Source organism: Eptesicus fuscus, chromosome 5 (assembly GCF_027574615.1).
Source record: "Eptesicus fuscus isolate TK198812 chromosome 5, DD_ASM_mEF_20220401, whole genome shotgun sequence".
Lineage (NCBI taxonomy): Eukaryota > Metazoa > Chordata > Mammalia > Chiroptera > Vespertilionidae > Eptesicus > Eptesicus fuscus.
Window position 1 is genome coordinate 74,184,900 of NC_072477.1, and position 22,651 is coordinate 74,207,550.

General features: G+C 38.5%; 2 protein-coding genes across 3 annotated transcripts; both read right to left on the reverse strand.

The window, feature by feature from the left end:
* Positions 1-497: 497 nt before the first annotated feature.
* On the reverse strand, positions 498-1,438 carry LOC103303493 (olfactory receptor 4M1). The gene is given in 2 exon segments (XM_008160491.2): positions 498-529; positions 532-1,438. Coding segments are annotated over 2 exon segments (939 nt in total).
* Positions 1,439-14,455: 13,017 nt separating this feature from the next.
* On the reverse strand, positions 14,456-22,163 carry LOC103303511 (olfactory receptor 4S2-like). Of its 2 annotated transcripts, XM_054715578.1 has the most exons (2): positions 21,268-22,163; positions 14,456-14,477 (listed from the first exon to the last, which is right to left on the reverse strand). In XM_054715578.1, exons 1-2 carry the CDS (start codon positions 22,161-22,163, stop codon positions 14,456-14,458), a joined length of 918 nt encoding a protein of 305 aa, XP_054571553.1. The 2 variants fall into 2 exon arrangements, with proteins under 2 accessions (XP_054571553.1, XP_008158731.2); XM_008160509.2 differs by lacking the exon at positions 14,456-14,477 and having other exon boundaries at positions 21,225-22,163.
* Positions 22,164-22,651: the final 488 nt, after the last annotated feature.

A 22,651-nucleotide genomic window follows, 5' to 3' on the forward strand; every position in this document is an offset into this window, starting at 1 on the left:
AGGGGAAGAGATAAAGGAGAAAATCATCTGTTTTTATAGTCCCAGGAAGATGATTCACCATGCCACTAGGCTAAGATTAAGACATGACAGCAATAGATAATTTGGCCACTTAAAGCTACTTACTTCTTCATATTCATAGTGGGCATGCCTCCCAGGTCTTAAGCATTTTATTATTTCTCAACACACATTCTCCTCGCAGTCAAAGCCTCTCCAGTGTAGTCAATCAGTAAACTATTAGTAAAAATGTGTAGTCGAGAATGATTACATTGTAAATTCTAACAGTGATCTAGCAGAAATTTCAGGGATGGTGTGAGTAAATTTATTTCCATGTTAACTTCCTTGTAGGTTTTTTTTTCTTTACCAAATAGAGAAAAAAGTAGTGCTATTTTAAGAACTCAGACGAAAGGAGTTAGCAAAAGTAGCATTCTTACCACTGCAAATGCTTCCTACTTTAGAACAATGACCTCAGAAGGACTATAAAATATGACATTTATCTTTCACTTCTCTTTCCATAGAATATATCTGTTACCAACTTCCTCATGGCTGTCTTTACTTCCTTGTTTCGTAATGTGTAAATGATGGGGTTAAGTAAAGGGAATATCACAGTATGGAATACAGACACCACTTTATCTAGGGAAAAAGAGTCAAATGGGCGAGCATAAATGTAGATGGAAGGCCCAAACATTAGCACCACAATGGTGATGTGGGAATAGCAGGTGGATATGGCCCGGCTGGTACTCTCACCTGAGCCTGAATGTTTCTTGAGCATGGCCAGGAGGAAGGCATAGGATATCAGTAGAGCAATGAAACACACTACAGAGATCAGACCACTGCTAAAGATCATCACTAACTCCTCTGGGAAGGTGTTGGCACAGGCAATCCGGACAACCTGTGTGATGTCACAGAAGTAGCTGTCTAACTCATTGGGCCCACAGAAGGGAAGTCGAACAATGAGAATCACCTGTATTATAGAATGAACAAAGCCTCCCATCCAGGAGAGAGCAACCAGAATATAGCAGAGACGTCGATTCATGATGGTAGCATAGTGGAGCGGACGGCAGATAGCAGCGTAGCGGTCAAAGGCCATTACTGTGAGCAGGAACATCTCTGAGGCCCCAACAAAATGCAAGAAGAAGAGCTGTGCAATGCAACCTCCAAAGGAAATTATCTTCCTTTCCACAAAGAAATCTATGAGCATTTTAGGGGCTGTAACGGAGGAATACCAAATGTCAAGGAAGGCCAGATTAGCCAACAGGAAATACATGGGTGAGGTCAGATGGGGGTCAAGCCTGATGGTGCAAATAATAAGAATATTTCCTGGAAGAATGAACAAATAGAATAATAGAAATATAGCAAATAGAACTAGTTGTACCTCCCGAGTCTGTGATAGACCAGTGAGAACAAATTCTGTCACCCTGGTATAATTTGCAGGTTCCATTTCTTCACTTTTTTTCATAATATGGCTATAAAAAATAAAGAAATTATAATTATTCCAAATAGTATTAAACTAGAATTATATTACTGCTTTCAAAATCATTTGAGGTTTTCTGTCATTGAGAGATTACACAAGGACACATTTGTTTTATGTCTGATAAGCCAAGATATGCTACTTCTTCAATGAAGGACTAACCAACACATATATTTTCCACATGAACATGACTATGACCTGAAATGCTATAAAATCCATAACAATTTTACCCTGGCCTGAATTTGTGATTTAATGCATGTCAGAACAAAACTTCACATATGAAATTGAAATCTCTACACCAAAATGTATATCTTCTGTGTCACTTCTAAAGTTATTCATTTGTTCATTCAACAAATATTTAAGGAGTATCAATTATGTGCTAACTGCTGAGAATACAACAATGAACAAGGATGACAGTTTCTGCCTCACTGAAGTTACATTTTAGAAATACAGACAGAAAATAAATTATTAAACAAACAAGTAAATGAATGAAATGTAAGTAAGTAAAATAAATAATTACCGCTATTGACAAGAGACAAGAAGGAAATGAAAAGGGAATTATGATAGAGGATAAATGATGGTGGCATGTTGTAGTGATGCATGGTATTGGCATTTTTAGACAAGCTTCTCTGAATTGGTGACATTTCATCTAACTTTAAGGTAGGAGAGAAGCTTCCAAATCTTGGCTATTATAAATAACACTCAAATGAACATAGGAATGCATATATTATTTCAAATTAATGTTTCACATTTCTTTGGATATATTTCCAGAAGTGGAATAGCTGGGTCATGAGGCTATTCTGTTTTTTATTTTATTTTTTATTTACTTTTTTCTAGAACACTTATTTTTAAAATTAAATTTATTGGGGTGGCATTGATTAATAAAATTATATAGGTTTCAAGTATACAATTTTATATCATATCATCTGTATAATGTATTGTGTGTTTACCACCCCAAGTCAAGTCTCCTTCCATCACCATTTATCCCCTCTTTACTCTCATCTGCCTACCCCTAACCTCCTTTCCTAAGGAAACTCCATACTGTTTTCCACAGTAGCTACAGGCATAAATACAGACATAAAGATCAAAGGAACAGAATAGAGATCCCAGAAAAAAAACCACCCCTTTATGGTCAATTAATATTTGACAACGGAGGCAAGAACATACAATGGGATAAAGACAGTCTATTCAATAAATAATGTTGGGAAAATTGGACAGATACATGCAAAACAAATGAAACTAGACCACCTCCTTACAGAATACACAAGAATAAACTCAAAATGGATTAAAGACTTAAATGTAAGAATTGAAAATGTAAGACTCCTAGAAGAAAACAAAGGCAGTAAAATCTTGGACATTCTTCATAGCAATATTTTTCTGATATATCTCCTTGCTCATGGGAAACAGAAGAGAAAAATATACAAATGGGACTAAATCAAACTAAAAAGGTTTTATACAGTAAAGGAAACCATCAACAAAATGAAAAGACAACACACTAAATGGCAGAACATATTTACCAATAATACAATTGCTAAGGGGTTAATACCCAAAACAAATAAAAAAAACTTATGCAATTTAACACACACACACACACACACACACACACACACACACACACACACAATAAAACAACAACAAAACAAAAAAACACCCAGAAAAACAAAAAAAAAACAATCCAATTAAAAAGTGGGCAAATGATCTAAATAGACATTTCTCCAAAAGGACTTACAAATGGTCAATAGACATACTGAGGCAGGAGGTAGAAACATTGCTAGGCAAATAGAATGGGGAAACTGAGACAAAATAGTTTAGAAAGTCCAAACAATTTAACCAATTTATAGCCAGCTAGTGAATTGTAAGACTTTATCTTCCCCAACCAAGAACACTTGAGAACAAATAGCATATCCTTCTCCTCCCTGACCAGAGAATAAACCACACTGATGAGGGAGATAGAGAACAGAGACCAAATAAATGTCATTTATGTCAGCCAAACCAAGGATGGATGAAGTCAGTGGAACAAATAACAAAAACCCAACTAGAGTCAGACCCAAGATAAAAGTAAAACACTGAAGCTGACCAGAGAATAATCCCAAGCTTCCCTATATGCTCCTTTTGATGCATCAGCATATTAAAAATGAACCTGGAAAGCTGTTGGATATTCTGATGAAACCTAAGATTCTTGCCTGCAGAAGAAAGATAAAAGCTCCCAAAACAAAGGATACCAGCATGGGTTCACTCTGGAGCATACCCATGCCTTTTCTCTGGAATGAAATTTTACTTTCTTCTAAACTCTAAGGCTCCCCAAGAAACTTGCAACCACAGAAGCAGCAGGCAGCAACAGCTCACCCTGGGCTTACCTCCTGAACCTGTCTCCAAGGCCCCCCATTTTCTCTGACTTTCCAGTGAACTAAAAGCAGCCCCATTTTCGCTCACTTCTGTCACTGTGACTTTTACTTCCCAGTGAGCCAACAGCAGCCCCACCTTGGCTCACTTCTTTCCTATAACATTTCTAAGGAGCCAAAGCAAGGTACCGCCTAGTCTCTCTCCTGTTACTTCTTCTATCCAAGTCGTTCCTTTGTTTTACTATCCCTAGTTTAATAAACTTAACTCTCAAAATCACCTGGACTTGTGTTGTGAAATCTCTTCTGCACAAAATCAAGAATCCACACACTACAGGCCGGCCTGAGGCAGACCCGCTCCTGGCCTGGCCCTCATCCAGTAAAAATATGAAATGATACTCAGTATCACTAATCATCAGAGTAACGCAAATTGAAAACACAAGGAGATACCACCTCACACCTGTCAGAATGCCTATCATCAATCAACAAACAAGAAGTGTTAGCAATGATGTGGAGAAAAGGAAATCTTGTGAACTTTAGGTGGGAATGCAGACTGGTGTAGCAAAAGTTAGAAGCAGCCCCAAGTGCCCATTAGTAGATGAGTGGATAAAAAAGTTGTGGTACATTAACACAACGGAATACTACTTGGCTGAAGAGAGAGAGAGAGAGAGAGAGAGAGAGAGAGAGAGAGAGAGAGAGAGAAGGAAATCTTACCTTTTGAGATAGCATGGATGGACCTGGAGAGTCAAATAAGCCAGTCAGAGAAAGACAAATATAATATGATTTCACTTATATGTGGAATTGAATGAATGAAATAAATAAACGAAAAACAAATTCATAGATACAGAAAACAGACTGACAGCTATCAGAAGGGAAGGGAGTTGGGATGCTGGGTGAAATACATAAAGGAATTAAGAGAAAAAGAAAAGATGACACAGACAACAGTATAGTGAGTACCAGAGGGGAAGTAGGTAGGGGGAGATAGAAGAAGGTAAAGGGCAAATAAATGGTGATGGAAGGAGACTTGACTTTGGGTGGTGAACACACAATACAATATACAGATAATGTGTTATAGAATTGTATATTTGAAACATATGTAATTTATTAACCAATGCTACCCCAATAATTTCAATAAAAATATATCTATACTAGTAAAAGCCTAGGTGGCCCTCATGCCCTCTCGCGATGCCCTCACGTCATCATTATAAGATGGCCACCCCCACATCATCACAAGATGGCCACCACAAAATGGCTGGCAGGGGAGAGCAGTTGCGGATGATCGGGCTGGCAGGGGAGGGCAGTTGGGGTGATGGGCTGTAGGGGAGCAGTTAGGCATCAGTCAGGTCGTCAGGGGAGCAGTTAGGAGGCGATCAGGCTGGCTGGCAGAAGCATTTAGGGGCAATCAGGCAAGCAGGCAGGCGAGTGGTTAGGAGCCAGCAGTCCCGAATTGTGAGAGGGATGTCCCTGATTGGAGAGGGTGCAGGCTTGGCTGAGGGACACCCCCCCCCAGGGCACAAATTTCATGCACTAGGCCTCTAGTATTAAAAATAATAAAGTAGGAGAGTAGCATTTTGGAAATAGAGAAGAACAAATGCAAAGGCTTCGTGGCAGGGAAGAGTTTCTAGGAACTGAAGAAGACCTGTGACTGATCAAAACACAAGAAAAAAATAAAGAGATACTCAAAGGCCCAGAAATATAGTCTATAGTAAGAAAACTGGATTTTAACAGCTTCCAATATATTTTAGAAAAAAATCTAAAGAATGGCTTAACAAGATTTGCAATTTAGAAATGTCACTCTGGTTGCTACACAAATAAATTAAAGTGGGATTATGGCTGGAGGGGAGATGATATGGTTTAAATTAAAGATATAGCAACAACTATTTAGAGAAGTGAATTGTTTGTATAGAAAATATTTAGGAAATGCAATTGGCAGGATTAAATGTTGGTTGCATGTTTTTATTGTCATACTAGTAAAGTCAGCTGGAATTTGAGGACCATAAGTGCAAACTTTTAAGGAACCTTTCTTTACATATCGTGTCTAAAATGAGGTTCGCCCAGCACATTCCAGATTCTTAATAAAATTTGACTGAATCTTCCATAAATATTTAGGAATACCCTGTCACACTCTAAGAAAAGCTTGGGATTATGCCAATAAAATCCAGAGCAAGGAATTATGTTTTAAGGGATTTCTTGGGGAGATAAGCCATCCATGGAGACTGAGTTAGGGAATTTCTTTTCAAGGCTGCCATTTAGAGAAGGGTAGCTATTCCATACCAGTGTTTATTCTTTTTTTTAAAGCTTAAGTTTTGTTTATAAGATTATATAGGTTTCAAGTGTACATTTATATGATACATGATCTGTATATTGCTTTGTGTGCCCACCACCCAAAGTTAAATAATCTTTCTTTACCATATATTTAACCCCCTTTACTCTTTACTATCAACCCTCCCATCCACTTCCCTCTAGTAACTCTCTGTATCTATGAGTGCTTACTCTTAAAGCATCTGTATCAGTTAGTCAAGAGGGTTTTAGTTCATCCTACATTCACCCATCTACACCTCTTAAGTTTCTGGATGCAAGCCTACTTCTCTCTCTCTCTCTCTCTCTCTCTCTCTCTCTCTCTCTCTCTCTCTCTCTCTTTCTCTCTCTCTCTCTCTCTTTTTTTTGCTGTTTTTTTTTAATTAAAAATTGTATATATTTCAGGTGTATAGCACCCTGATTCGATATACAAATACATTATGCAATGAGTACTACCTAATGAATATAAGTTAATTAATATCTTTTCACATAGTTCCCACTTTTTTCTGTGATGAAAACATCTGAAATCCATTCTCATAGCAAATGTTCAGTACTTAATATGGTATTGTTAACTTAGTCATAATTCTGTACATTAAATCTCATCATACATAACTGCAATTTGTACCTTTGACCAACATACCCTTATTTCCCTTACCTTTCCAGTAAACACCATTCTACTCTTAAATTTATAAAAATATGAGGTAGATGATAAAAATAGATAGATGATAGATAGATGATAGATAGAAGATACTGCCTTTTGAAACAACCTGGTTGAACCTGGTGTTATGCTAAGTGAAATAAGCCAGACATTGAATGATTTTACTTACATGTGGAATCTTAAAAAACCTGTTCCTCCTTTCACAACATCTAGTGAATTCCCATTCTGTACTTAATCTGCAGGGATGTAGTATCTAGAGGATGACTATGGAGATACCTAGGATTGCAGAGGCCATTCCCATAGGTGAATGAACTATGAACTCTCCTCAAGGGAACAAAAGCTTTGGTGGAGAAACAAGAATCTGTGTAGAAATTCTTCCTTACTAACAAGGCGATGTTCATCCATGCATCTAGTCAAGCTCTTGGTAATCACATGGAGAATAGTCACTTGGCTAATTCAAGAAATTTAGGGAGGCTATTATATAGATCTTGAACTAGTAAAAGATTAAGTGACTCAAGAGATACTGGGTTACATTCATGCAAGAAGCTTATTTAAAAAAAAAATAGCTATCATTTGTAACCATTGTCCACTCTTTTTTCTTAGATGATGTGACTGGAGAAGCCCATATCTCCCTGAGAAAAAGGCACTAATCCTAACCCCTCTTGAAAAATCCCAAAATACCTCATAACTGAAAGAAATGCTTTTAGACATTACCTCAATAACTTCAGGTAGGAGGATTAAGCTAAAACTGGAAAAGCAAGAAATGGAAGAAAAGAAAAAGTTTGTATTGATGAAGAGAAAGAATGCTATAAAAGAAAAAGGAAGTTATTAGTCCTGTATTTCTTCTGAAGATGAAAACAGCCCATCTTTATGGGTTACATTGCCATTTTGTTATTTAAATAAAAAAGTAAAAAATCCTACATAATAAAAGGGTGATATGCAAATTAACCATCACTCCTCTACACCCATGATTGGCCAGCAGGAGGCACGGGGGCAGGACTCGGGGTGGCCAATCGTGCTGGTAGGAGGAGGTGGGAGCAGGGACTCTCAAGTGATCCCTGGCAAGCCACACAGGCTTGGGCTAGGGAGTCTCAGGTCGCCAGGACCATGCCCCCAAGCCGAGCCACTTGGGCTGGGGTCTCAGACCTGCAGGGCCTGGAACCCAAACCGCATGATCCCCTGGCCGAGGCGACTGCCTGGGCTGGGGTCTCATGCCTGCAGGGCCGGGCACCCCCACTGCATGATCACCCAGCCAGCAGCAGCAGCCTGAAGCGGCAGGGCGGTGCACCCCCACCAAGCTATTTTCAGGCCAGTGAAGGCAGCCTGGGCTGGAGCCGCACACCCCACTGGGCTATCCACAGCCAGGCTGAGATGGCAGCCTGGGCTGGGGTCTCAGCCTGGCCAGGGCCCCATCCCCTGCCAGCGGTGGCAGCCTGGGGTCTCAACCATTGAGTCACACCAGCCAGGCAGATATGGAGGAATCTTAAATGTTTCTTTTTTTATAATATATATTTTATTGATTTTTTACAGAGAGGAAGGGAAAGAGATAGAGAGCTAGAAACATCTATGAGGGAGGAACATCGATCAGCTGCCTCCTGCACACTCCCCACTGGGTATGTGCCCCCAACCAAGGTACATGCCCTTGACCAGAATCGAACCTGGGACCCTTGATGCTGCAGGCCAATGTTCCATCCATCCACTGAGCCAAAACAGTTAGGACTGTCCAATATGCTAAAGAAAAAACCCTATCTAATAAAGAGGGAATATGCAAGAGAGGGCATTTGGGGGTGACCGGGGTATCAGGGGCTGGCAGGGAAGTGGTTAGGGGGTGATCAGGCTGGCAGGCAGAGCGGTTAGGGGCAATTAGGAAAGCAGGCAGGTGAGTAGTTGGGAGCCAGCAGTCCTAGATTGTGAAAGGGATGTCGGACATCCCCCAAGGGGTCCCAGATTGGAGAGGGTGCAGGTTGGGCTGAGACACACACACACACACAACACACACACACACACACACACACACACACACGCACACGCACACGCACATGCACACGCACACACCCATGCATGAATTTCATGCACCGGGCCTCTAGTAGTTTTATAAAATAAAAAAGGAAACTGTTTATAAATATATTCAAGTGATGATTTATTGAAAACCCTTTCCCAGAGAAAATACTTAGTCTTTCAAAACTGCTGATCATGGGAATATGGTGAAGGCAGTAGAGCTTTAGCTCACCTGAACTATGGCAAGGAGCAAAGGAAACACAGAAATTTGGAGTGAGTCCAGGCAAGGGAGGGAGTGTGAAGGTAAGTACAATAGGAAGGTACTAAATTTTTAGAAAATAAATATATGTGAAGTTTTATTTTTTTAGAGAGTATTCTACTTCCATAAGATCCATGTTAGGGAAAATCATTCAAAAAAAAAAAAAATATATATATATATACATACATATATAAAAGCCTAAGTGACCGTTAGACCAGGTTGTGCACTGGTGGGGTCCCTCAGCCTGGCCTGTGGCCATCGGGCTGAAACTGGTCTGGTGCACAGATTCTTGCACCGGTGAGGTCCCTTGGCTTGGCCTGTGGGGATTAGGCCAAAACCCACAGTCTGACATCCCCCGAGGGGTCCTGGATTGCAAGAGGGCACAGGCCAGGCCAAGGGACCCCACCGGTGCACAAATTCGTGTACTGAGCCTCTAGCATTTTTATAACTAGCTAAGAAATCACATAAACAAAGTTGTTATTTGAAGGCTTTTGTTTTATCTTTACAACTATATAAATGTTGCATATATGCACACACATAATAATATTTAAATTTCTCCAAAATCTTCATATAGAATTTAATTTCAGGAAGTGCAGTATACTTATCTGATTTTTACTCCATATTGAGAAATGGCTATAAAGAGCATTGAGCAAAAATTGAGAGACTGGGATTCTCATCATAGCTCAGCCACCAGTCTGTGTCATGTTGGGAAGATCATTCAACCTTCCTCTATTGCAGTTTTTTCCTAACAACATAAGAGATTTTTTTAGAATAAAAAAATATTCTTTAAAGAATATTCTAGTTACATAGTACTAGGATTCTATGAATAGAAGTCCCAGAAATATAAATTAAAAATAATATGGCCTGGCCGAAACCGGTTTGGCTCAGTGGATAGAGCGTCGGCCTGCAGACTCAAGGGTCCCAGGTTCGATTCCGGTCAAGGGCATGTACCTTGGTTGCGGGCACATCCCCAGTGGGGAGTGTGCAGGAGGCAGCTGGTCGATGTTTCTCTCTCATCGATGTTTCTAACTCTCTATCCCTCTCTCTTCCTCTCTGTGAAAAATGATCATGACTGCTTCTCTGGCTGACCAATCACCATTCTTCCCAGACCATTCTCCCCAGATCACTGTCTACCCCAACCATTTTCCTTAAAAAAAAAAAAAATAAAATAATAATAATAATAATAATATGGCCTGGCTGGAGTAGCTCAGTGGTTGAGCACCAACCTATGAACCAGGAGGTCACAGTTTGATTCCTGGTCAGGGCATATGCCCAGGTTGCAGGCTTGATCCCCAGTACAGGGTGTGCAAGAGGCACTGATCCATGATTCTCTCTCATCATTGATGTTTCTCTCTCTCTCTCTCTCTCTCTCTCTCTCTCTCTCTCTCTCTCTCTCTCTCTCTCTCTCTTCCTCTCTGAAATCAATAAAAATATTTTTAAAAGTAATAAAGTAAAATAAAAAATAATTTTATTATTTGGTGATGATGTGGAGAGACAGTGTTATAATCACCATTGTGGATCTGCCCAGCACATAAAAAATAATTTGAATCAATTTTTTCTATTCTTAACTTTTCAAACTCACCTATCTTATCCTGTAAGATAGTGAAGAGATAGTGTACAAAAATATCTTCACCATATAAATGGGTATATGGAGACCAGAAACCTTGAGTCTCATAAATAAATCAGTAGCAGAAAATACCAAGATGTAGTCATTTTCTTGATTTGCTATATACTTTGCTGCCCACAGTATAGTAGGCAAGAAGAAAGCATTAGGATCACTCAAGGGCTGATCTCAATATTAGAGTTTTGAGGATCATTTACTGGTTGAACATTTCTCTCATAATATACTTAAATATGAAGCATGAGTGCCTTCATTTTAACAGAGCTGACCACTTACTAGCTGTCAGATCTTGAGCAACTCACTTCTCTCTGACTTAATGTGCCCTATCAATCCACAGGATATGATAATAGTACAATAATAGTATTATTGTAAGGATTAATGAACTAATGCATGTAAAGCTAAGTGGTACATAGCTTACACTTTTATTATTGTTGTTGTTAATGTTATGTTCTCTTGGAAAGTAGCAAGTTTAAGAGAGAAACTATCATGCTAATTAATATATGATTTCCAAAATATTACCCTTTAATTTTCTATTCACACTTCTTTATCCTTACTCTATCCTCAAATACTACCCTTAGAGAAGAGGGCAAGAACATCTGACTTCTAAACACTGGCATCTCCTCTCATTTTCTCTAGACAACAGTCCTATGTGAGTGTTGATAAATCATTATTATTAAATCTTCCAGCTATTCTCAAGAGGATTTTTTTCCAAAATGCCTGAAATTTTAAATGAATAACCTTTAGCACCATAAAAATTTGGGCTCCCATAGTAGTACTTTGTTCACATCCCCTATAAAAACTTTACTGATTGCATTGTAATTTTTCAGTTTATATATTGGCCAACATATAACAGAAACGCTAAGCCCCTCAAGGTCATGAAGCATGCCTTACTTGTATGTCCATCTAGTGCCTAGGATAGCTTCTGGCACACTAGGATCCTTAATATGCATTTATTGAATGAATGGGTGAACGAATGAATGAATGAATGAACGAATGAATGAATGAATGAATGATAAAACAGATTTTCAAGTAAAAAATACATTAATTAATGACTTAGTAGAAAAAATTGTCAAATACATTAATTGATGACTTAGTAGAAAAAATTGTCAAATCCTTCCAAATAAAATTATTTTATATCCCTTTGGTGTTTTCTGCTTCATTGTTTCTAATTTTATTTCCTGGAACCTCTTTTTAAAATACCTATTCTATCCATATTAATTTCAAATAAGAGGCTCTTTGCTTTTAAGTTTCTTTTTTTCTAATTTACTTCCAAAGTAATTGCTACTACCAACTCTAATCCCTTCAAAATGAAACATCTCAGTCTCTATATCCCCCACCTTCTTCACAGTGGGAATCTTGAAAAACCATCATAAGTTTGTTTTTTCCTAATTTCATTTCAGGAGTGACAGGATTGAAATTTTTGGAAAGTTATTTTAATTATTTGGCACTGAAGACCCATAAACCAAAACAACCTTCTCTGTTTGAGGTTATTTAAGAAGGTTTATTCTTAATTATGAGATGACCACGGTGTCTTCTCAATGCTCTTTTCAGCCTTGAGTTTAAATAGGTTAGTTGTGGGTATCAAGCAAGAAAAGAAAGTTTGTTAATTAACTCTATGTTTAAGATCTGCTGCTCTACATTTTTCTAACACCTTTCCTTACTGAAGGTTTTCTGACTTCTTAACATTATTACATGAAGATTTTATATAGTTATTCCAATCATTATATTCATCACATTGTCCCCAAAATAGAGTGGTTGATGTAAATATTATTACACCATTTTTCCACCTACCAATTATTGGTGCTAGTCTTGGTGCAGTCAGGAACAATAGAGGAGGTAGAAGATGCCTTTCTCCCCATCCACAGAGAAAGCTTTGTCTTCTATATTGGTATATATCAGTTTCTTCCCTGATGTAACAATGAGTTAACTAGCACCATGGATTGTGACTAGGAAAATCATTTCTCAGGAGGCCAAATCAAAACCCTGAGGGAATAATTTAAAAGTTGACTTGTGCTTCATCCAAGGACCATAGAAACACAACATTTGCATTGCCCAGAACAAGATAAATGGCTCATTTCCTTGGATGAGGAGAGAAAAATATTATGATGTGTGATGTGCCCTCTACAATATGATGTGCATTTCCCATTCTACTGTCCCAAAGGACTGTATTGCTTAAAGATGTTGTATACTTAGGAAAACATAAATCTTTTCAAATCTAATATAAATACTACATAAATCGCTTGAACAGTTTAAACATGGCTGTAATAAAAGCCTTAAGTAATAATTCATTATTTCTTTTATCCAATGTCTTATCCAATGTGCTTACTCATTATCTACTACATGTCAGACACAGCATGAGGCAAGGCATATAATAATGAACAAAAAATAGTCCTTATTTCCCTAAATCAACCTATAATTAATTCTCCCACCTATGAATCTACAAATACTTGTCTGTATCCCTGATCTAGAAATATTCTATGAGAAATAAAATTAGGTTTTATCCCAATTTTCTATCAATATGATCTCCACCTCAAATCTTTCAGAAATTTGTCCCAAAGTATCTCCAAATTATGCTCTCAATGACCATACTTGACATTTATAAAATGAGGATGAGAATTACCTTGTGATTTTAAAAAATTGTATTCTCAGTTATCCACTAAAGTCTATCAGGTATTTTCCCATAAATTCTGATGCCTTGTGAGATGGAAAGAAAGAGTCAGAGAGAGTTTAAATGTAATTTTTTTAATTACTTTATTGATTAAGGTATAACATATTTGTCATCAACCTCCCCCAAATTCCCATCCCAAACCCCCCCACACGCATGCCCCCATCCCCCTGTTGTCCATGATCACTGGTTAGGCTCATATGCAAGCACACAAGTCCTTTTGTTGATCTATCTCCCTTGTCCCCACCTTCCCCTACCTTCCCTCTGAGGTCTGACAGTCTGATCAATGCTGTTCTTATTCTTCAGTCTATGTTGTTCATCATTTTCCCTAGATGAGTGAGCTCATGTGATACTAGGAATACACTTATAGGAACCGAAAATGAGATAAGCAATAATGGTTATGCTGAGAGGCAAATGAATCAGTCTATAGTGAGTTTCTTTCTGGGCCAACAGTTCTTTTGAGTCCCAATTTCTATGTCCAATAGTTGTTCATGTGTACATAACAGCAATGATATTTCAGTTCTGGATGGTGGACAAATGGTGGTAATGTAGGTCCGACCCTCTCTGGTTTGGTCCTGGGCAATCTGTAGTGATGCATATCTGCTGACTGCTAGTATGGCAAGGCATCGTCAGCATCTTCCATCTCTGGACTGTGTCTCTTCTGTCTTCATGGCTGGAGCACTCCTGTCATTTCTCTCTGTTGTAGGAATCCACATGGTCTTGGAGTTGTTTTCTGAAAATATACAAACATATTCTCAACCAAAAGTTAATAAAGGAATATTTTCTATAAATTTGACTTGCGATCCTTTTTCATTTTTTTGCCCAAACGATTTCCCTTTGGCTTGTTTTGACACCATGTATGTTTTACCTGGGTGTCTTGCTGTTAGCATTACAAATGAAAGTTAATTTTCTAAAGTAAAAATTTTCTAGATGTAATCTATTTACAAGATATTTTTCCTTACATGATATTCTTCTACTATCCCCCCTTTTTTGGTTTAAATATTGGGAGGCTTTTGGAAATTTGATGCTGTAATCTTGATAGCTTTTAAATTTTACTTTTTTGCACTAAAATGTGACTGCTTTAGGTTCGTTATATGTTATGCAATTTTACCATGAGATGAACTACCAATAAAAATTTTAGTTAACACTTTAGGAACAGCTTTTTTGTCTAGTACAATTGATTTTTCTAGAGTATTTGCTTATTTTGATTGGCCAATTTAAATTAGTCTGAAAACTTGACTACTATTTTACTGTCAAATTTAATACTCTAACAACCATCTTGTTTTACCCTGTAAATATTAGTGGAGAGGATTATTTGCCTTCTTGAGTAGGACCTGAGCATTCCTGGTACTAGGCTGGATTTAGATATCATAGACCCCAGTTCCCCGGATGATGGGTGAAAGACATCTCCATCAAGTCTTGTTGCAGTGAGAGGGCATCTGCTGTCGGACAAGTCTCTGTTACCTGGGTCCCGATTTGAGTTGGGCATGTGAAGCTGAGCAGCCATGGGGGCAGGAGATCTCCCTTAGCAGGGGTGAGGCTTCAGGCCCCTGCAAACTTGGGGGGAATGTAATTTCTTTTGAATGACCTCAACAGGACAAATCTGAACAAATGTGTATTTTTATTATTTTTTTTAATAAGTCTTTATTGTTCAGATTATTACAGTTGTTCCTCTTTTTTCTCCCCATAGCTCCCCTCCACCTGGTTCTTACCCCACCCCATGCCCTTACAACTCCCCCCCCCCATTGTCCTCGTCCATAGGTGTTCGATTTTTGTCCAGTCTCTTCCCGCGTCCCCCACACCCCTTCCCCCCCGAGAATTGTCAGTCCACTCCCTTTCTATGCCCTTGATTCTATTATATTCACCAGTTTATTCTGTTCCTCAGATTTTTAATTCACTTGATTTTTAGATTCACTTGTTGATAGATATGTATTTGTTGTTCATAATTTTTATCTTTCTTCTTCTTTTTCTTCTTTTTAAAGAATACCTTTCAGCATTTCATATAATACTGGTTTGGTGGTGGTGAACTCCTTTAGCTTTTTCTTATCTGTGAAGCTCTTTATCTGACCTTCCATTCTGAATGATAACTTTGCTGGGTAGAGTAGTCTTGGTTGTAGGTTCCTGCTATTCATCACTTTGAATATTTCTTGCCACTCCCTTTCGGCCTGCATGGTTTCTGTTGAGAAATTAGCTGATAATCGTATGGGAGCTCCCTTGTAGGTAACTAATTGTTTTTCTCTTGCTGCTTTTAATATTCTCTCTTTGTCTTTTGCCCTTGGCATTTTAATTATGATGTGTCTTGGTGTGGTCCTCTTTGGATTCCTTTTGTTTGGGGTTCTGTGTGCTTCCTGGACTTGTAAGTCTATTTCTTTCACCAGGTGGGGGAAGTTTTTGGACATTATTTCTTCAAATAGGTTTTCAATATCTTGCTCTCTCTCTTCTTCTGGCACCCCCATAATTTGTATGTTGGTATGCTTGAAGTTGTCCCAGAGGCTCCTTACACTATTTCATATTTTTGCATTATTTTTTCTTTTTGCTTTTCCAGTTGGGCATTTTTTGCTTTTTCGTATTTCAAATCTTTGACTTGATTCTTGGGATTCTCTAATCTGCTGTTGGATCTCTGTATATTATTCTTTATTTCAGTCAGTGTATGCTTAATTTCTAATTGGTCCTTTTTCATATCCTTGAGGGTTTCACTAAATTTCTCAGAGGTTTCTAGAAGATTATTGAGTAACCTTATAACCATGGTTTTGAACTCTATATCCAGTAGTTTGCTTTCCTCCATGTCTTTCATTTTTGACATGTTTCTTTGTCTCCGCATTTTGGCTACTTCCCTGTGTTGATACAGTGGCTTTGTGTGCTAGGTATCCTATAGGGCCCAGTGGCTCAGCCTCCCCAGTCACCTGAGGTGGACGCTCTTGGTGCACCCCTTTGTGGGCTGTGTGCACAGTCTTGTTGTATTTAAGCCTTGATTGCTGTTGATATCACTGGGCGGAATTGACCTCCAGACCAATTGACTGTGAGGACCAGTTGTGTCTACAATGGGATAACTGCTGTGCAGGAGATACCCTTATGGGGCAGGACTTGCTTCAGTGGGCCTTGGTGCTCACTGAGTCTGCCCCCTGAGTGTGTCTCTTATGGATCTGAAGAGTTGTAATCTGGTGTGGTCTCACTTTGACCACTCGGTGCACTGGCTCTTGGATCTCCAGGGAGGTGCAAAGTCAACCCCTGCCTGAGGCCACCCAGCAGGAGCTACAGAGAGATCTGCAGATTCCTCCTCTTAGTTTGGGGTTTGGAGGTGCCCAGATGAGGTCCAGCTGTGAAGCAAGGCAGGCTGCTGAGGAGCCTTAGGCTTTCTTTTGGAAGCTTTGAGGTTCTTTGACCCAACTGCAGTTTGTTAGGTTAGGTTGCAAAAGGCCATGCCATTCATATGCAAAGGCCTCTGCGCACAGCTTGGGTAGGGTTGTAAATTGGGTGGGACGTGGTCTGCACAGGGTGGTGCAAACAGCAATGGTTGTCCGTTGGCCCTGCCCCAGATAGGTCCCTGAATCTCTGTGTCCCGTGGCCCCGCGCAAGAACAATGAACGCTGTGACCACCTCTGAGAGAAAGCCGCCCTCGTGTCCCGGCCCGATGCCAAACAGTCCAGTTTCTCCTTGTATGAGTCTGGGTCCCCAGAGTCTCGCCCAGTACTGGAATTCAGAGCAGTCGGAAGTTTGCTTCTCCCTCCCAATTTAAAAAGACCACAGCATACCCAGTTGCCAGCCCATGTCCACGCCTACGTACCTTCGCTCTTCTGCACCTCTGCATCTCCTACCAGTTTAGATGTGCTTTTCTATTTCCTTCTTATTATTGAACTTCCACTCAGCCAGCCTTCCCGTGGTTCTGGATGATATCTGTTTTTTCTTTTAGTTGTAGTTTTGATGTGGTTGTGCAAGACAGCAAGTTCAGGTGTTTACCTATGCTGCCATCTTGGTTCTTCCCACAAATGTGTATTTTTAAAGAATTTGGTTAAACAAAATATTTTCAAAAAGTTTAGCTTATATTCAATTTTAAATGATTGAAAACTTTAATTAATTTTCCTTCAACTTTTTTATTAAATGCAAATAAATGTACACAAACAATGAAAGTGTGAGATTACCTACAAATCTACCAGATTATCACAAAAATAATAGAAAATTTTGAGTTTCTTTCCAACTGATTTTTCATTTAGAAGGCTTTCTAACTCAATTTCCTTGGGCAAGTTCCTACCTCTTGGAAAATCATTTTTCTTATTTGTAAACTGAGATGCTAAAAGCATATAAAAGTATGAAATAAAATCAAGAAAACATATGTCAAATACCCAGAACAGATTCTGGCACATATTAATGCCATAAGTTATAATCATGATAATGAAAAAAAATGAAAGTGTTATTAAGACTAATAAATAATGTATTCCAAATTCTAGTGAGAATAAGTGTTAATTAATAAGAAAATAATGGCCGAAACCGGTTTGGCTCAGTGGATAGAGTGTCGGCCTGCGGACTGAAAGGTCCCAGGTTCGATTCCGGTCAAGGGCATGTACCTTGGTTGTGGGCACATCCCCAGTAGGGGTTGTGCAAGAGGCAGCTGATCGATGTTTCTCTATCATCAATGTTTCTAACTCTCTATCCCCCTCTCTTCCTCTCTGTGAAAAATCAATAAAATATATTTTAAAAAAAGAAAAAGAAAATAATGCTGAATTCATTATTTAATCTAACTAGATTTTAACATGTAAACTGCCCTAGAACTACTTCATGAAACAGAGACCAATTGAAGAATGCATGGCAGTTGCTCTAGGTCAGAGAACCTAAGTAATCATCCTGTTGCCCTTCCAAATGTTCTCTGAAAGAGAAACCTTCTGGTGAGGGTTCCAGAGAGAGGCAGCCATTTCATTTGTGATCTCCGAAGGTAGAATGTGAAAGACTTTTCTCTAATATCATTCAATTTCTATACTGCAAATATGTCAACACTCTGTTTGGGAAGCATATGACTGTGTGAGCATCTGGGAGTGATGGGTAGAAAGAGAGAATGGGAGATTGAACCATTAATTTCTCTTACTCTCTCTATTACTAGCCATGAATGCCACCATCTTCCTTCCCCGGAGTCTTGACATCCCAAAGATGCCAGAGATTCTGGTATAGAAATCTGTATTTCTCCTGAGTATTCCTTTTGGTTGCTACTTTACAGTCTTCCCTACTCTGTCAAATCAGTAACCATACTTTTGTCTACTCTTTTCCAAACATTTGTTGGCATCTTTTGCCTGCATCTAACTTCTGTCTTGTTTTCTCTGTTCTTGTGAGTCTAGATTTTTTTCCCCCTTTTATTGTTGTTTGTATTATTATTACTATTATCATTATTTGTTTGGCTCTTAGAAATAAAAACTAAAGAGGTGGGGAGGGGTATTAAAGGATAAAGGTGGTCAAATATAAGGTAACAGAAGATTTGACTTTGGGTGGTGAACATACAATGAAATATATAGATGATGTATCATGAATCACACACTTGCAACCTATAAAATTTTATTAACCAATGTCACCCCAATAAATATAATTTAAAAAACATAAATACAGTGAGATAAGTGAGGGGAATATGGGGGGAAAATTAGATATTTACTTGCCCTGGACAGTTTAGTTCAATGGTTAGAGAGTGGGACTGCTGACTGAAAGGTCGCAGCAATCCGATTGGCAGTCAAGGACACATACCTCAGTTACAGGTTGGATTCCCTGCCCAGGTTGGGGTGTTGGGGGGAGGCAACCAATCTGATGTGTCTCTCTCATGTGGATGTGATGTTGTTTTTCTCTCTCTCTCCCACCTCCTCCCTCCCTTCTACTCTCTCAAAAAATCAATGGGGAAAAATATCCTTGAGTGAAGATTTTTTTAAAAAGATAGGTATTTATAAAGAGGATAGAATGTTCATTTTTTGTAGAGGAAAGGCAATATGAAAAATAACTATAGGGAAATGCAACAAAGTGGTGATCATGTATGGAAGGGCTGAAGGTGCAGAAGTTTTAAAGAGTTTTCAAAAGTCCCACTCACCAGCTACTATTAACATCATATTTTCCACCCCATAGCTGCAAAGGGGATACTGGTAAATGCAATATTTTAGTGGGGTAACCATGAATAATGTTAAGTCTCTGTTACTAGGGGGGAAAAAAGGAACAATGAGTATTGTGTGACAACCAGCAGACTCTGTCACAAGTATCCGCTGTGCATGCCATTCTCGGGGAATAACAAAGAAGATACATTATTTATACCCTCAATATATGGAAGTGAGATTTAAAAAATATTAAAAAATAAACAAGAAACAGAAAAAATAAGCATGTAATACCATTTTACAAAATATATACAGAATGCTTAAGAAGTACAAAAAATAAATGTTAGGTTAAAAAATCAGGCAGGCCGAGGCCGGTTTGGCTCAGTGGATAGAGCGTCGGCCTGCGGACTCAAGGGTCCCAGGTTTGATTCCGGTCAAGGGCATGTACCTTGGTTGCGGGCACATCCCCAGTGGGGGGTGTGCAAGAGACAGCTGGTCGATGTTTCTCTCTCATCGATGTTTCTAACTCTCTATCCCTCTCTCTTCCTCTCTGTAAAAAAAATCAATAAAATATATTTTTTAAAAAATCAGGCAGAATTCTTGAAGGATATGAGCAATGAAATAATATCTAGAAAGTTCCTCAGGACAAAAATGTCTGTTCTGAAGAATTTAGAATATCCAGATGTTTTCCAACTTTACTAAGAACACAAGGAAAAAAATGTGCTTAATCCATTTTGTCTTTTAATTTTAATAATATATGTAATTATTCTATTCTAATATAAATGATTAGTAAATATTTTTAAAGAAAATATTTTAACTAAAATTTTATAATAGAAATATATCTTCTTGACTTAGTAACTTTAATTGTTCAAATGTCAATTCTTTTTAGTTCTCATAGTCTTTTCCATGTATTGAAAAATATAAAATAAGACTACTTTTAATAAAATAACATGATACTGGGATGATATAGAGTATTTGAATTCTCCAATAGGATCTTTTAAAAAATGCTCAAGACCAAAATATGTAAAATGCTCCTTTCTTCACCTTCCACTCATGCAGAAACCATCCATTGTGCAGTTTGTCAGTTAATATTAACCTCTTCCATGCCTGCAGTGTATACTTCTATGTCTGCATGTTCTGCATTTGTTATACTGTGTTATAATTCTCTCTTTATGAATCTATTTCCTCTACTTTATTATAGAATATTTCTGGAGGAAGTCTAGAGAAGAAAGAGTGAGAGAGGATAGACAAGTTGGACTTTTGATTTTAGGAGAAATTATTAGATTCCTCAGAGATATATTTCTCTTATATCCCCATTCTAAATCATTAAATGATAGCTTAAGAGAGCTTGATTTTGAATTGAAGGGACTAAATGAAATACCAAGTAGGTGTGTTTACTCTCCCACTCTAGAAGTAAGAGAGGATAAACCTTGCCAATATGGAAAGATTTAAGGTTAAACCCACCTAAATGCCCACACCCCCCTGGTGTCTGTGCCCATTGGTTAGGCTTATATGCATGCATACGAGTCCTTTGGTTGATCTCTCCCCTTTACCCCCACCCTCCCCTACCTTCCCTCAGGTTTGACGGTCTGATCGATGCTTCTCTGTCTCTTGATCTGTTTTTGTTCATCAGTTTATTAGGGCATGAATGGGGGGGGGGGGAGAGCAATGGGGGGATAAGGACACATATGTAATAACTTAATCAATAATGGGAAAAAAAAACACCTAAATGCAGAGAAATGAAATATTCCCTGTTAAATTAAAAGTATGAGATAATTGAATTTTAGAGACAATTCCTTAAAATTATTAATGTTAGGGATGACTGAATGTATCAGCTAGTTCTCTGATTTTGCAATTCTGACAATCTACCCATGCTGCTTTTCTCTCAAGGAGACCATGCGACTCCATAGCCGTTTCATGGCATTCTTTACATCCTCATTCCTCAGAGTATAGATGAGTGGGTTTAGCATTGGGGTGATGGTTGTATAAAACACAGAGACAGCCTTATCCAGTGGGAAAGTAGTAGATGGACGAAGATAGATAAAGATACAAGGGACAAAGAAGAAAGTTACCACAGTAAAATGAGACCCACAGGTAGAGAGAGCCTTGCGCCGGCTTTCTGCAGACCGCTTCCGAAGACTCAATAGAATGACTATGTAGGAGGCTAGAAGAATGAGGAAACATCCCAGGGAAATGAGACCACTATTGGCAATCACCAACATATTTACCAGGGTTGTATCAGCACAGGCAAGTTTTAGAACTGGGTGGACATCACAAAAGTAGTGGTCAATGACCTGAGCATTGCAGAAGGGCAGCTGAAAGGTCAGGAAGGTCTGAACAAAGGAATGACCCAGGGCTCCCAACCAGGACAGTGATGCAAGCACAATACAAGCATTGGCACTCATAATAGTAGTATAACGGAGAGGTTGGCAGATGGCAGCATAACGATCAAAAGCCATGACAGTCAAAACGAAAATCTCTGCACAACCAAAAAAGTGGAAGGTAAACATCTGAGCTACACAGCCCCAGTAGGGTATAGTCTTTTCGTCAGAAACAAAGTCTGCAATCATCTTGGGTGCCGTGGCTGAGGAATAGGCAATATCCACAAAAGACAGGTTACTGAGGAAAAAATACATAGGTGTGTGGAGCCGGGAAACAGAGAAGACTGTAAGCAAAATGAGTAGATTTCCCACCATGATCACGATGTAGACGAGGAGGAAGAGGGCAAAGAACATCAGCTGCATCCCAGGATCTTGGGAAAGTCCTAGGAATATGAACTCAGTGACATTGTTGGCCACGTCCATGGGGACCCAGGTAAGACTGGTAGAGTGGCTCTGGTTCTCTGCAAAAATAAATGTTTATGAACCATTGTAAGTGTGGTAAAGCCTAAAACGAACAGTCTTGTAAAATATTTAGGTGATGCTAAATATAGTAGAAAAAGTTATTCATATTTCTTGAATTTAGTTAATGGACATTTTTTCTCATTAATTTTCTGACTACATTATTGACATACATTTGATTTTTCAGTTACATTTAGACTGACAGTTTCTTTTTCCCAAACAAGAATCTAGAGAATATGAATTCTTTTCTATTGAATTTAATGGCTTTTTTTTTCCTAATCATCTCTCTCTTTTCTTCCCTCCCTCTTTCTCATAGAAATTCTCATTGAGATGAAAAACTTAAATTAATTATTAAATGGGAAAATTAATTTTTGAAGCTGGAGATAAAAGCAAGAAGTTGGAATCTGAGATATGATTTCTAAAATTCCTAGCTCAATCTTTTTTATATAATA